The 16,451-nt window shown below is 42.2% G+C and overlaps 1 protein-coding gene and 1 long non-coding RNA gene across 2 annotated transcripts in view; one reads left to right on the top strand and one right to left on the bottom strand.

Moving 5' to 3' along the window:
- The window catches only part of NRG3 (neuregulin 3), a gene marked incomplete at its 5' end in the record, with an annotated part of 601,033 nt that overhangs the window by 521,570 nt on the left and 63,012 nt on the right, over positions 1–16,451 (top strand). The window contains one exon of the mRNA XM_081329735.1: positions 2,513–2,539. Within this exon, the coding sequence (XP_081185861.1) occupies positions 2,513–2,539 (27 nt within the window). The remainder of the gene's footprint in view (positions 1–2,512; positions 2,540–16,451) is intronic.
- The window catches only part of LOC308669198, a 119,577-nt gene that overhangs the window by 87,790 nt on the left and 15,336 nt on the right, over positions 1–16,451 (bottom strand). The gene's annotated exons all lie outside the window — the stretch shown is intronic.

Genomic DNA, 16,451 nt, shown 5'->3' with positions numbered 1-16,451 from the left:
ACTTCCGCTGGCGGCGCGGCGCCGAAGACAGCCTCCCCTGGCTGCCCGCGGCTCAGCTGTTTGTTTTTTCGCCCGAAACAGCGCCGATCAGCTGTTCGGGCGAAATTGAAGCCCCCTCCTCGGGAGAAGAGGAGGGGGTGAGGCCCCAGGTAGGGGTAGAGTTCTCCGAGGCCGCCTGAGCTTCGAGCTTGGGCGGCTGAAGGATCGAACTCCCCCGAAGCCTGGGTTGCTCCCAGCTGGCCGTCGTCTCTGCTCCGAATTTCCTGGAGCAGAACCATCCCTGCCTGAAGAAAGGACTATGATTTAAAGGAGCAGGCAGAGCGGTACAAGAGGAAAAGGTGAAGAGATGAAGAGGATTATTTTATTTTACTCTCAAGCTTGATGGACTATGCTTAAAACTTAAAGTGAAAGTGCGTCACAATTGTAAGTAAAAGATGGCGGCTAAACCTCCCCCTAGAACTTTTCGGAGTGCTGGAAATTCTCCGGTGCAACAACAATCATTACTGCAGGCGTTGCATTCTCCTGATGTATTGACATCGAAGGATCTTGAAAAACATACCCAGTTAATTTTGGAGTCAATGGGTGTTAAATTTGCACAGATGGAGGAGAAATTGGAGAAATTGGAGCAGAGAATGGAAGAAAGGATGGAGCAGAAACTTAGAGAGATGAAGGTAGACATTTTGTCCTCAGTGCATAAAGTAGCTAAATGTGTGGAGGTGCTGGATGATCAAGTGGAAGACTTGACTCAAAAGAATGCTATATTAGAAGCAAAAGTATTGGAAATTGAAGATTTAAAAGACAAAATGGATAGCGAACAGAGTTTGGCTCAATTTTACCAGATGCAGTTTGCTGTTAGAATTAGAGGCCTAAAAGAGAATATTAAGGAAGATTTAAAGCAGCTGGTTTCTGAGGCTTTTGAGGGGGTATTGAACCATCCAGCATCTGAAATAAAACAAGGCATGGACAAAGTGTTTCGTGTGAATTCCTGGATTGCTAAGCAGAGAAAGTTGCCTAGAGATGTGGTGGTTTATTTTGTAAAAAGGGAAATTAGAGATGAAGTTATACAAGCTGCCTATGATACTAAAGTTGTGATTGCTGGTCAAGAAGTTTTGGTTCTAAAAGAAATTCCTCCAAAGATTTTAAAGAGAAGGAAGGACTTTATATTTCTTGTGCAAGAGCTCAAGCAAAGAGATATAAGGTTCAGATGGGAGATCCCAGCTGGGTTGAGCTTCATGTATGATGGCAAAAGGTACTGTTTGGGTACTGTGAAGCAAGCGCATGATTTTTACAACAATGTTTTAAAAGCAACCCCATCAACACTTCTGGAAGCTGCAGAGGGATCTGGAGAAGGAGAACATCAAGAGGATGAAGATGGACAGATAGACGAGAAGGGTACAGGAGGAGATCAAGCTGCAACTCTTTTGGATGATCCTAGAGAACAGAGGGTGACGCGTGCTGCCTTAAAACGCTCAAAAAAGATTAAAAAATAAGACCAGTAGAAATCTATGGAACTTCCACAATATACTTATAGTCAAGTGGTAGCTGTGTTTTTAAGAGTTTTGGGATGATATCTATGGTAACAGAATGTTCAATTTGGAATTAATGGACAATTTACTACAGAGGAAGAGGAAGAAAATTTTGTGGGTTAATGCGGGTTAATTTGTGTAAGAACTATCTATTATAGCCTATTTTGGCTAGAGAGGTTAATAGGGATAGGTGCTTGTGATGTGTAAGTGAGAATATGTCTAGGTAATAGTGAATTGTGGAAGAACATAGATGGGAATGATGCTAGTTTTCTTTTATTTTAGTTCTTTATACATATTTAGTATTGTTAAGGATTGGTTTACTCTATATAAGCTAGAGAGTGATGGATTTTAGAGTTTATAATTGTTAGTATATGATTGTTTATGATTGCTTTTTAGATATATACCTTGTATTTTGCTCTGGGAAGTCGGGGGGGGGGAGGGGGGGAGGAGGGGAAGTAGAGGGGTGGGAGGCAGGGGAGGGAGGAGGGAGAGGGGGAGGGGGGGAGGTAGGGAGGGGAGGAGGGAGGGGGAAGGGGGGTTTTTCAAAGGAAAATTGTATTTTAAAACTTTTCAATAAAAAAAAAAAAAAAAAAAAAAAGTAACACCAGCTGCCTGCAATTAGTGCAGGTTCGAGTCCCACCAGGCTCAAGGTTGACTCAGCCTTCCATCCTTCCGAGGTAGGAAAAATGAGGACCCAGATTGTTGGGGGCAATTAAGCTGACTTTGTAATAATGCCGCTTGGGGTGTGTGTGAAAGCCCTAATAATAAGCAGGCATATACATAGAATGAAGGCTATTGCTAAGCACATTGATTTGTGCTTCTTAGATTGTAAGCCACCCTGAGTCTTCGGAGAAGGGCGGGATATAAATGGGATTTTAAAAAAAACTTGAACAAACTGTATTTTTTTAAAATCAGTTTCTGATATTTTACTAATGTTGTCCCCTCTCTTCACTTTCTCCTTTGTTTCCATGCTTTCCTTGGTACAGCTCACCATTTAGGAATTGAATTCATGGGTAAGCTTCTCTTTTCCTTTTATATTTTGTATATCAGATTTGTTTGTTGCACGGAGCAAACTGTTTTCTCTGGGGGAGCTCAAATAGCGGGGTGGGGGAGGAGATCCCTGGGAATCTTCCCTACTTATGCTGCTAGAACAATGGTAAAGGTAAAAGGTAAAGGTTCCCCCGCACATGCGTGCTAGTCGTTTCCGACTCTAGGGGCCGGTGCTCATCTCCGTTTCAAAGCCGAAGAGCCAGCGCTTGTCCGAGGACGTCTCCCTGGTCATGTGGCCGGCATGGCTAGATGCCAAAGGCGCACGGAACGCTGTTACCTTCCCACCGTAGTGGTTCCTATTTTTCTACTTGCATTTTTACGTGCTTTCGAACTGCTAGGTTGGCAGAAGCTGGGACAAGTAACAGGCGCTCACTCTATTACGCGGCACTTGGGATTTGACCCGCCAAACTGCCGACCTTCTGATCGATAAGCTCAGCATCCTAACCCACTGAGCCACAATGGCTGTGCAATAAATAGGATGCCTTAAGTGACCAACCCTGATCCACACAGCTTTATTTTCAGCTGGTGACCAGATTGTGCTTCTCAATCCTTTAACTACAAACATTCATTGGCCGTAATTTTGAACATTGTTTATGTTTTATTTCATTGGTTTTTTTGATCCCCAGAGTGAAGCTAAAGTGGCGTAGTGTTGAAACAGAGGAAGGGTGAAAAAGAAACTCAAGATTTCTCCATCATAATTCTCTCTGATATAACAAGAAGAGAGATAAAGCTTCAGGCTTTCAAGATTCTGCTATTGTATCTTCTAATGGTAGAGTTCCAGTGGGTCATGGGGTTTGTTTCTTGACCTGGCCTGTCTTGAAAGGTTGGTCTCAGTCTTGAAACCCTGACCATTTTTCTCTCTCTCTTTCTTATACCTAAGAGAATCAAATCGGGGCAAATTTCAACCTTTTTCTCACCCCTTCCTTTCTTTCAGAGCTAAGTTAATGTTTACATACCTGCTCTTGCATTCCTTCTTCAAGATTGTAGATTGGATTGGATTGTGTTGGGTTAGGTTGGGTTGCATTGGATTGGCTTGGGTTGGGTTGAGTTCAGTTGGGTTGGATTGGACTAGATTGGATTGAATGGGTTTGGTTGGATTGAGGTGAGTTGGGTTGGGTAAGATTGGATTGGATTGGATTAGATTGGAGTGAGTTGGGTTGGGCTGGGCTGGGCTGGGCTGGGCTGGGCTGAGTTGAGCTGAGTTGGATTGGATTGGATTGGATTGGACTGGTTTGAGGGACATATTTTAGACAGGTTTGCTGTTGAGTGGCCAGATTTCCATTTTCTTTATTCATCTTGTAATTTTTATTTTACTTATTTTGTAAACTTCCCAGGTTGTTTTGGAGTTGTGTGTCTCTATACATGAATGAATGAATGAATGAATGAATGAATGAATGTCACCTCCATAGTTCTTGGGAAAGGTGGTTTAAAAAGAATGCAGACAGCTCAAAATGTTACGCATCAGAAAGAAACTTCAACTTTGCAACTAAGTCCTCCAGAGGTTTAGTGTGTGTGTTGTTTTTTTTGAAATTCCAGCAGGGCTACATGATCAGAGAATATAGGGCTTCCTTTTGTCATGAATTCAGCTGTAAAAAATATCCAGAAGCAAAAGTTAGAAAACAGTTGAACAAAAGTCTTCTTCTTTTTTCAAGAGAAGTCAAAGGACACATCCCAGAAACATGATTTCTCTTACATGGAAGTTGTTCTTCAAAGCCGCTAGTATCTTCACCATCTGCAGTGCCCACAGATGGTATTGTAGGCACAAGCTGCTAGTGGTAGTAGTGAGGAACAGACACCTAGACTGCTAATGTTATTGGTAGGACTAGTTTGATAGCTGTAACACTCAGAAGAATGCTTTGGTTTTGCATTCTACAGAAGATTTTTTTTTAAAGAAAAAAAATTCCCACTGAAACTTTGGAAACAAGATGTTAAGGCAAGCAACACATTAGTGGGTGATTCATTTTGAAAGTGATTCATTCAAATTGCTCTATCAAAACCAGGTCTGCAAATAATAGATGGTTTTCATATCACATCCATTTTTGGTCATATAAAAAAGGATATTGAGACTCTAAAAAGAGTGCAGAGAACAGGAACAAAGATGATTAGGGAGCTGGAGGCTAAATCGTGCGACGAACGTTTGCTGGAATTGGGTGTGTCTTGTTTAATGAAGAGAAGGACTAGGGGGCACATGATAGCAGTGTTCCAGTATCTCAGGGGTTGCCACAAAGAAGAGGGAGTCAAGCTATTCTCCAAACTCCCTGCATCAAGATGAGAAGCAATGGATGGAAACTAATCAAGGAGAGAAGCAACCTAGAACTAACCCAAATGTGTTTTTTCATGAAGCAACTGGACTTTTTTTGTTTTTATCTTTGAAGACATTTCACTTCTCATCCAAGAAGCTTCTTCAGCTCTGACTAGATGGTAGGGAATAGAAAGATTTGTACTCCTTGCAGACAGCTAGTCATTTGCAGGCCACTCTTTCAAAGATAGTCCACATTTTGTACAGAAAGGACTGCTGGCTTGAAAGAGGGGTCAAAGAGGCCATCTATGTCAAAACTGAACAGAGGGAGAGGGATACGACATCATCTATCTCCAGTCTACAACACAGTCTTTTTAACAGTTCAAAGAAGGCTCCACACCCATTTGTACCACTCAGGCTGACCCTGATGACACAGATAAACCTCAAAGTGGCCTCAATATCTCTCTAAAAGAATGCATATGACCAGCTGTCTGCAAGAAATAATAATCCTTCCATTCCCCACCATCCAGTCAGGGCTGAAGAAGCTTCCTGGATGAGAAGTGAAATGCCTTCAAAGAAAAACAAGAACGTCCAGTTCCTCCTGAAAAAAGGCACCTTTGGGACAACCATGACCTGGATGACTGAGAATCTCCATAGACCTAAACCCAGAATTTCCTCCTCTTCTTCTTGTTTCCAAGAAATTCCCAAGGGACCTGCAATGAATTAGCATGAAATCTTAAAGTAAGCAGTGTTGTACTAAAACTGTCACACTCTTCTTCTTCTTCTTCTTCTTCTTCTTCTTCTTCTTCTTCTTCTTCTTCTTCTTCTTCTTCTTCTTCTTCTTCTTCTTCTTCTTCTTCTTCTTCTTCTTCTTCTTCTGCTTCTTCTGCTTCTGCTTCTTCTGCTTCTTCTGCTTCTTCTGCTTCTTCTGCCATATCCGTTATCAGACGTTGGTGATCATTTTGGCGGTCCTGTTTTTATCAGCAGCCACACACAAAAAGTGCTGCTGAGTTTTGTCCAAACCAGCCCCTAGAACTAAGGAGAAATTTCCTAATAGTCATAACAATTAATCAGTGGAGCAGCTTGCCTCCAGAAGCAATGGGTGCTCCATCATTGGTAGCTTTTAAGAAGAAATGAGACTCTCCATTTTTCTGAAATGGTATAGGGCACGGGTCGGCAACCCGTGGCTCCAGAGCCGCATGCGGCTCTTTGAGCCGTCTCCTGTGGCTCCCAGCCGCCCGGTGCACGCGCACCTCTTCGAACGGGCAGTGGTGCGCGCGCACCTCTCCAAATGGAGAGTGGCACCGCCCGTTTGGAGAGGTGCATGCGCACCTCTCCGAATGGGCAGAGGTGCGCGCGCACCTCTCCAAACCTCTGCAAATGGACCGCGGCAGCTTTCCAACAAGCGGCGCCGCTGCCCGTTCCGAGAGGTGCGCCCGCACCTCTCTGAATGAGCGGAGGTGCGCACGCACCTCTCCGAATGGGCGGAGGTGTGCGTACACCTCTCCAAAACTTTGGAGAGGTGCGCGTGCACCTCCGCGCGAACGGGCAGCGGCGCCGCTCTGGGAAAGCTGCCGCGGCACGTTTGCAGGCTGCCGAAGCTGGCAGCTCTGCAAACGGGCTGTCACCGTCGCGCAACCGGTTCCATCATACATTAAAAAAATGGCAACTGTGTGTGTTCACGCATGCGCAAGAAAAAGCATTTTGTGCATGCGCAAAGCTTTTTTTGCGCATGCGCGTGCATGGACGCACGCACGCGGCTCCCAATTTTTTTTGTGTGTGATGGAACCGGTTCCCAGTGGCTCTTTTCCTTTTTCAGGTTGCCGACCCCTGGTATAGGGTCTCCTGTCTAGTCAGGGGTTTGGACTAGAAGACCTCCAAGGTCCCTTCCAATTCTGTTATTCTGTTCTGTTCTTTACTGATCAGCATAGCTTCAGCTGCTTCTCTGGTTCTTACCTGATGATCTCAGTGTGCACAACATGTGTGGAGAAGCCATTAGTTGCAAAGTATCTGGTTCAACACATTAGTTTCAGCAGATTTCCTGGGCACTGAGGCAGATGTTCACGTGAGGCTACAAAGCAAAATACTCGGTGTCAATATAAGAACAAGCCAAGGCACTGAGCAAGCAGTCTTTATTTAGGAATACCGATTAATTCACAGGGCAGAGCCAGGAATATTTGCTCCAGTCAGGAGGTTGATCTGAGATTGTTAACCGAGATACCACAGCAACAGAACGGGAGTCTTCAACACCACACGCGCCAGGGGAAAAAAAATTGCAATGTGAATTACTGGCATGGGGAAATCTAATCAGCATGAAAAGAAGTAGCAAGGAACTTTAAAACAGGTTGTCAATGCAAGGCGTTAGAAGGAGCATGTTAAATGAAATGGATTCTGAAATAGTTGTTTGTTTTTCCCCCCAGCATAGGAAAAAGGAAGTGTACATCTGAAGGGAGGGAGGGGGGAAAAGGCATTTGTTTCACACATGCAACAGACAGCAAACGCTTCAAAAGTGCAGGGATACCTAGCACTGTATTACATTGAGGGAGTCAAGAACTGGATCATAAGAAAATGCCTGGTTGGGCTTTAAACAACAAATGCCAGAAATATATCAGAGATTCTGTTTTGTTGAAGGGAGGGAGGGAGGGAGGGAGGGAGGGAGGGAAGGAAGGAAGGAAGGAAGGAAGGAAGGAAAGAAGAAAAGAAGGAAGGGAGGGAGGGAGGGAGGAAGGGGGAGGGAGGGAGGAAAGGAAGGAAGGAAGGGAGGGAGGGAGGAAAGGAGGGAAGGAGGGAGGGAGGGAGGGAGGGAGGGAGGGAGGGAAGAAAGGAAAGGAAGGAAGGAAGGAAGGGAGGGAGGGAGGGAAGAAAGGAGGGAGGGAGGGAGGAAGGGAGGGAGGAAAGGAAGGAAGGAAGAGAGGGAGGAAAGGAGGGAGGAAAGGAAGGAAGGAAGGAAGGAAGGAAGGAAGGAAGGAAGGAAGGAAGGAAGGAAGGAAGGAAGGAAGGAGAACTAGTGCAGAAATTTTCACCTGATCAGCAGAATCTTAAATAGGATCTGAGCTGAGATAAGTCCACAGCTTCTCTGAAAGATGAAGACTTCATGGGTTCTTGATTCACAGACAATCATGACAAGATAGGCGGTAGTAGTAGTAGCGGTTGCAACTTTTATCATCATACACATGTAACTATACACAGCACAAACATAAAATACAGCCATTAATACAGTGATGTCAGATCATACATTATAACATCAACTAAAAGATCCATGGCATTTAAAAATATGAAGTTCTGCTATCTCTATTCAAAGTAACAGGTAAGAATAGCTGTTACAACTCAGGGGAATAATAAATTATAAATTAGAAAACGAAGAGCAGTGGGGATTGGTTGCGCAGCGAAGAGCAACAGCTAACTTCCGTGGGTTTAATTTCCAGACTGATTTGCAAAAACGAATTGGTTTAAGTCAGACTTAATTCAGAATCGGGACATGCACGCTTGTGCCCTTGCAAAGCCTATCAAATCCCTGAACTGAACTTGAATCTTTCCATTTTTTTCCCCCAGAAGCCTCCCTTTTGATCTGACCCTTCCAATCCTTTGGGAGGGTTGATCTGATATCCAAGTGATCAAATTTCCTCCAATCAAATTTTCAAATGGAATATTTGCAGAGCCCTGATCAGCCCATAAATGGGATTGTGGCACCAACATTTTGGAATTCTCCCCTTGTCAGTCTGGTCTACTTTTTTTTTTTTTTTTTTTTGGTTATGCTTTAACTAAAAAAAAAAAAATAACACTTATTTTTATTCTTGCCTGCATTTTAATGCTAGATTTTAATTATTGAGCCACTGAGTATTTTATCCTTTTGATACAGTGTTTCGATGATGTAATCCTGCATTGTTTTTAATTCTAAATATTCTTAAGACACTGACATTTTTTTGTTGTTGTATAAGCCCTACTTTTAGTTCTGATTGTGATTTTCTTGTTAATAATCACTGCTGGCCAGCCAGTAGATAAATAAAGAAAACATAGATATCTCAATGAGAGTGCTGCTTTGGAACAAAAGCGTCAACTGAATTGTGACTGCAAACACATCAACTGCATTCTTAAATTTGTATACTTATTTCAGCTGAGACAAACAGTCTGTGCAATCCATTGAAACATCAGAAAGTTGCACGTTCTCCAATCCCAAAACAGCACTGATGTTCCCCAGCATTAAAGTCGGAAAACAGACTAGCCCTCTTGTGTTCTGTTGGATGTTGCAGTAGCTATCCAGACTCTTCCAAAATGGCATGATTCGATCCTTCTGACATAGGTTTGTAACTTCTGTGAGACCTGCCACTATGACAGCTAGTCTGTAGATCGGCGCCTCCTATCAACAAATGCCTTTCAAATCATGCTTCATATTTTGTGAACAACTTCAGGCTAATTGCCTCCTTGGGCGAGAAAATCAAACTGACCTGTCACTTCTATTAAACAGTTTGACACCTCATGGATGGGTCAGAAATGTGCAAGATACCAAGTCAGCTAAAGCCTACATGAGTCTGTCTGCCTTTGCAAGATACAAGTCAGCTAAACATCCTTCCATCATCTTATCTATCTATCTGTCTGTCTGTCTGTCTATCTGTCTGTCTGTCTGTCTGTCTGTCTGTCTGTCTGTCTGTCTGTCTGTCTATCTATCTATCTATCTATCTATCTATCTATCTATCTATCTATCTATCTATCTATCTATCTATCTATCTATCTATCTATCTATCTATCATCTATCTATCTATCTATCTATCTATCTATCTATCTATCTATCTATCTATCATCTATATCTATCTATCTATCTATCTATCTATCTATCTAGTTATCTATCTTGCAAAATATGTTATTTATTCTGGAGTGCATAAAAAATAATTGCAACCAGTCTGCCTTCCATTGAGGATCTGTAGACTGCACGAAGCGGAAAGATGGCTGAGTAAATATCTACAAACCCTTCATATCCTGGACATAAACCATTTCAACATTTCCCCTCAGGATGCCGCTATAGAGCATTGCATGCCAAAACAACAAGACTCAAAGACAATTCCCCCTCCCGCCATGCCATGCTCTGCTGAACACCTAACTCCCACAGCACTGTCTTATGTCTCAGAAATTTGCAGTACCCATATAGTAGGCTATATTGATATTATCATCTTTCTCAACTGCTCACTTGTTTGTATCTTATGATTAATTATTGTAACTATGATTTATGATCTATGACCTATCACACAGGTCTGCAACCCGCGGCTCCAGAGCCACATGTGGCTCTTTCAGCCGTCTCCTGCGGCTCCCAGTCCTCTGCCATGTGCCGTCCCCCCCCAAACAAAGTGGGACTAAAAAAGTTCAACCAATCAATTCAAATATGCAGGGTAGGTGCATATCTCGCCTTGGCTCCACTCTTCAGTCAAACCCTGTTCTGTGCATGCCCGCATGTACACACATGCGCACACATTTTTTGCGGCTCCCAGTTTTTCCTTTTGTGAGGGAACTGGTTCCGAGTGGCTCTTTCACTGTTTCAGGTTGCTGACCCCTGACCTATCACTTTGTTGTTGTACTGTGTGTACACTGAGAGCTTATACATCGGAGACATATTCCTTGTATGTCTAATCACACATGGCCAATAAAGAATTCTCTTCTCTTCTCTTCTCTTCTCTTCTCTTCTCTTCTCTTCTCTTCTCTTCTCTTCTCTTCTCTTCTCTTCTCTTCTCTTCTCTTCTCTTCTCTTTTTCCATTCCATTCCATTCCATTCCAGTAATAAATGGAAGGCAAGTTTGTGAAACCTGAATGTCTCTTAAAGGGAAAATGTTAGGTATGAGTAAAATAACATTATGCATGTGTAAAATGGCAAATGGGATTTTACACGTGCATTTAAAATTTATGCTGGTCTATGTCTAATAAAGATTTGATTTGACATGTGTAAAATACAAACAGGTTTTGTCCATTGCAACTGAAATCAAGAAACAATCTGACACCCAGCTTGATATATGCCCTACTACCCTTTCTGTTGTTGTTTTTTGTTTGTTTTTTGTTTGTTTTTTGTTTCTAATGAAGACAGGCCAACTTTTTCCTTGAAATAAATAATGTTGCTTACCCTGTGGGATTGCAGAGAACAACAGCCCTGCATTTGCAATTCATGTGATATGCTTTTCGGAGAGGGGTTCCCACCATGCCTCCATTTTCTGCTCTACTCATGTTGCCAATCAAATGTCTATGAACATACAACAAAATATTGGAAAGCTAAAGTCAACTCAAAAATAAAGGATAGGATAGTTTAAGGTAGGGTAGGACAGAGTAGAGCAGAGCAGAGCAGAGCAAAGTAGGAATAGGAGTAAGAGTACAGTAAAGTTGGAAGCACCATGCAACCCCCTGCTCAAGCAGAAGACTCTATACCATTTGGGGCAAATGGCTGTCTCCAATCTGTTCTCCATCAAGTGACAAAACACCCACAACTTCCAGGTTAATACAACCCAGGTGGCTAGAAAGGCCCAACAGAGGCTTCACTTTCTCAGGGTCTTGTGGAAGAACAGGGTAGAACAATGGCTAATGACCCTCTTTTACCAGTCTACTATAGAGAGCATCCTCTCGTATGGTATTGTGGTTTGGTATGCTGGTCTGACAGCCACGGATAGGAAAGTATTACAGAGGGTGGTGAGCACAGCACAAGACATTGTGGGCTGTCCCCTGACACCACTGGATGACCTCGCCAGGGCTCATTGCCTTGGAAGAGTGAGGAAAATTCTCAGGGATGACTCTCACCCTGGTCGGTATCTCTTTACTCTCCTACCATGGGGTAGGAGATATAGGAGTATAGCCAGCTGCACCAACAGGCTGAAAAACAGCTTTTATCCGTGGGCTGTTAGGCTTTTGAACGGGAAATAATTTTTATAAACTTTATGCAGAATTGACTTGCGAGGCCGGTGTGTGGTGCAATTAGTTGACATGGTGTAATAAGATGGAGGGTTTTTTGTCACTGTGAGTTGGGGGGGGTGGGAGCACGAAGGGAGGCTCAGCCAATCTCAATGTATACATGGTTGTACTTTGACAATAAAGGTTCATTCATTCATTCATTCAGAGGCAAACTGTTCCACCACATAATCATTCTCACTCTCAGGAATTTTTTTCTGAATCATTCTAGGTTGGATGTCTCAATAAGTTCCAGTTTGTTACTTCTTGTCCTGCCCTCAGGTGCTTTGGACAATAGTTTTAATCCTCTTCTTTGTGACAAACTGTCAAATACTGCAAATACTTGCACTGATTTGGATCAGGGATATTGGCCGAGGAAACCAATCTTTCTCATTTCCGGTTCCTCTCGCTTTCTTCCTCTGTCAATTCTTGCCAATTTTTTTTTTGAAAAATAACAATGAACTTACCTTTATCCTGATTCAGTACTAATGGCCCCTACCTTCCCTCTCCTGCCCAGACACAAAATTTAAACTCTTACTGACTTCCTTTTTATACCAGTAAATTACTTCCTTCATTTAATCTGATATAAAGTCTTTCTTATACTGTACCTGCTTCTAAGAGAAGTGTCTTAATAAACTAATGGTAGTTGTACTTATAAAATGATCAGTTTCATAATGAGTTTGGCTGAACCCTGCGGTTCCAATGCAAATCCTGCCTTACTGTCCAAATAGGCCATTACAGACATGCTGGAAATGTGATGGAACCCAGTTTTTGTCAATCATCTTTGCTATAATTTTAAAGCAAGACTGAGTTGTTCTGCCGCAAAACCTGTAATTTTGGAGATATATTGCACAGAATAATTTCAGGCACAGCCTGAGAAACAAGAGTTGTAGAGAGTGGAAATGGACTTTACTTAGTCACAGCAGGGATACGGAGAAATAGCCTGCAGCTTCTGCTTTTAAAAGGAGCTTCCAATCTGTCTGGCTGGCTGGCTGTCCGTCCATTTTGTGGGAAAAGCCAAGAATAATTACAACAAAAATGTTTTAAATAATGCACAGTTACCTTGCTTGAGATGGGTGACAAACAAATTAATGATAGATAGTCAGACAGACAGATAGACAAATAGATGATAGAAGATAGATAGATAGATAGATAGATAGATAGATAGATAGATAGATAGATAGATAGATGATGGATGGATAGTGATAAATAGAGAGAGATGATGGATGGATAGATGGATTGATGGATGGATGGATGGATAGAGTGATAGATAGATAGATAGATAGATAGATAGATAGATAGATAGATAGATAGATAGATAGATACACACAGAGAGATGATGGATGGATTGATGGATGGATGATGGATGGATAGAGGGATAGATAGATAGATAGATAGATAGATAGATAGATAGATAGATAGATAGATAGATAGATAGATAGATAGATATATGATGGATGGATGGATGATGATGATGGATAGAGTGATAGACAGACAGATAGATAGATAAATGATGGATGGGTGGATAATGGATGGATAGAGGGATAGAGAGAGAGATGATGGATGGATTGATGGATGTATGATGGATAGAGGAAGAAAGAGAGAGAGAGAGATGATGGATGGATGGTTGGATGGATGGATGGTTGGATGGATGTATAATGATGGATGGATAGAGGGATAGACAGACAGACAGACAGAAAGACAGATAGATAGACGGACAGACAGACAGATAGACTTTTGGACAGCCAGCCAGCCAGCCAGATTAGAAGCTCCTTTAAAAGCAGAAGCTGCAGACTATTTCTCCCCACCCCTGCTGTGACTTCGCAAACTCATCCTTCTTTAACCTTTCTGAACTGAGGTTGGATGGAACATTTCAATAATGGTTTAATTACAATTATTATTCAGAAAGGAAAACCTCCTAAATCCTTAACCAAACCTGTGTTGACAGCATAAGAGCATGACAAATGCTATGGGATGGGGGGGGGGAAGCATAAATTAGGCCAAGATTAATTCTCAGTGATGGTGTGTTTGGGCAGGCGTCTCTATCAACAAATCAGCGTCTGCCATTCTTACTGTGTCGTGGCAGTCATACTTCTGATAATGCACAGGTGTCGAACTCACCACGTGACGTGACACGTTGCGACGTATCTCGACTTTTTTCTGCATTGCCGGAGCTGGGGTGGGTGCAGCCTCCGTATGATGCAACCAGTTCGACACCCCTGTGATAATCTATCAAAAATGCCCAAGGGAAGAAAGTTGGAATTTATTTTATTTTATTTTATTTTTTTGAGGCATGAAAAGAAAAGAAGTCATTTTTCACTCAGCTCTCTAATATTAATAGTGATATTCGAAGGCTGTTGAAAACCTCTCAAGGAAGCAACGCTAACCTAAGGGCATCTATTTCTCAGTATAATGAGATTGTTATCCTTCTCGCTCTCTCTTTTGCTTGTGCATCTTTAAGTCTTTAAGTCAGTGTTGGGGAGTCTTATAGGCAAGAGAAAATGGGGAAAAATTGGCTACGTTTGTGTGTGTTAGGAGGAAGGTCTTCACACTCCTGTTGTCGCTAACGGCCTAGGTGATATCTGAAGGCGAATTTCAATTCCACTTCACTTTCTTCAGGGTTTCTCCATGTGACCTCTCCGTTTGTCTCATCTTGCAACCGGCTCTTGCAAGTCAGACACGGGGATATTAGCAATATTCTCAAGGTCCACATTGCACTTTGCAATGTTTCTATGGTGACCTTGAATTTTGTCCCCCCACCCCCACCCCCGGTGATGGTAAAGTGTTGGTTTTACAAAACCAAAGAGGTCAATTCCCTTGGTGATTCTTTCAAAAAGCCTTCAAAACAGTGAGTGCTCTTTTGTAATGAAAACTAAGGTTCACTTCTGCACAACACGTTAAATGGAATTACTAATTTGATTCAGTTTCCTGTTTACCTTTTTCTCTGAAGGGACCACTTATAAAGTAGAGGTTTGCTACTAGAAAATTGTGAATATTTTGTATGGGGTTTGTTGTTGTTGTTGCTGTTGTTGTTATTGTTTGAGTCATTAATAGAATAGAATTATTTATTGGCCAAGTGTGATTGGACACACACACACACACAGAGGGAACTTGTCTCCGGTGCATAGGTTCTCAGTGTGCACACATAGAACAAAAAAGTGATAGGTCATAGATACATCATAAACCATAGTTACAATTATTAGTCATAAGATACAAACAACAAGATGGCATGGGGGAAAGGGAATTGTCGTTGGGCGCGGTGGCTCAGTGGGTTAGGACGCTGAGCTTGTCGATCAGAAAGTCGGCAGTTTGGCGGGTCGAATCCCGAGTGCTGTGCAACAGAGTGAGTGCCTGTTATGCGTCCCAGCTTTTGCCAACCTAGCAGTTCAAAAGCACATAAAAATGCAAGTAGAAAAATAGGGACCGCTCCGGTGGGAAGGTAACAGCGCTCCGTGCACCTTTGGCATCTAGTCATGCCGGCCACATGACCACAGAGACATCCTCAGACAAGCGCTGGCTCTTCGGCTTTGAAGCGGAGATGAGCACCGGCCCCTAGAGTCGGAAATGACTAGCACGCATGTGTGGGGGAACCTTTACCTTTACCTTTTACTAGTTGTTTTGGCATGCAGTGTTCTACGGCAGTGTCCTGAGGGCAGAAATTGAAACAAGTTTATGTCCACAAAATGATGATTCTGTAGATATTTTCTCAGCCCTCTTTCTGACTCATGCAGTATATAGGTCCTCAATGGAAGGCAGGCTGGCTGCAATTATATCTTTTGTGCAGGAACATCTCAACACTACTGGTTAACCATGCCTGATTTTCAAATCTTGCTAATTGGTTAATTCTTTGGTTCTAGATATGGATACTTTCAAAGAAAAATCATAATTTACATCTTGGGGAAAAAAACCATTGGAAGATGTCTAGAAATAATTAAATTTACCCACAGCAATTTAACATAGGTAGTTTTCACCATGTTTGCTTGCATTGAAGAGTTGGAAATAATTTTGTTTGCACAAGCATTTTCTTCTAATTTACCTAATTTCATTTTTTTTCCTAACTAGCCCATTAGCCATATGTTAATGATCTTTTGATTTCTCTTTTCTGAATGTTGCCATTCAGTTCTACAGTATAAAGCAAAATGTCTATCCAAATGTTTATTGAGGGGGAAATTGTATATAATATACAGATATGATTAAATCTGGGAAAAATGGACATGAAAATGCATTATTCGTAGATGAAAAATAGAATGAAATTTACAGGACTGGACCAATGAGAAAATTGTGTTGATCCCTAGTTAGAACAAAGAACAATATGTTTAGAAGGGACCTTGGAGGTGTTCTAGTCCAACTCTCAAGAGTCAAGTTTAATGTCTAGTTTAATGAAAAGGAGGACTTAGGGTGATATGATAGCAGTCTTCCAATATCTGAGGGGCTACCACAAAGTAGAGGGGGTCAACCTATTTTCCAAACCACCAGAAGATAGAACAAGAAACAATGGATGGAAACTAATCAAGGAGAGAAGCAACCTAGAACCTAAGGAGAAATTTCCTGACAGGGAGAACAATAAATCAGTGAAACAACCTGTCTCCAGAAGTTGTGGGTGTTCCATCACTGGAAGCTTTTAAGAAGAGATTGGACAACATTTGTCTGGAATGGTATAGGATCTCATGCTTGAGCAGAGGGTTGGCTTAAAAGACCTCCATGATCTCTTCCAACTCGAT

Source organism: Vipera berus (genome assembly GCF_964194415.1).
Source record: "Vipera berus genome assembly, chromosome: 5".
Classification (NCBI taxonomy): domain Eukaryota; kingdom Metazoa; phylum Chordata; class Lepidosauria; order Squamata; family Viperidae; genus Vipera; species Vipera berus.
Note: the sequence above shows the minus strand (reverse complement) of the source record. Positions and strands in the feature narration are given on the sequence as shown.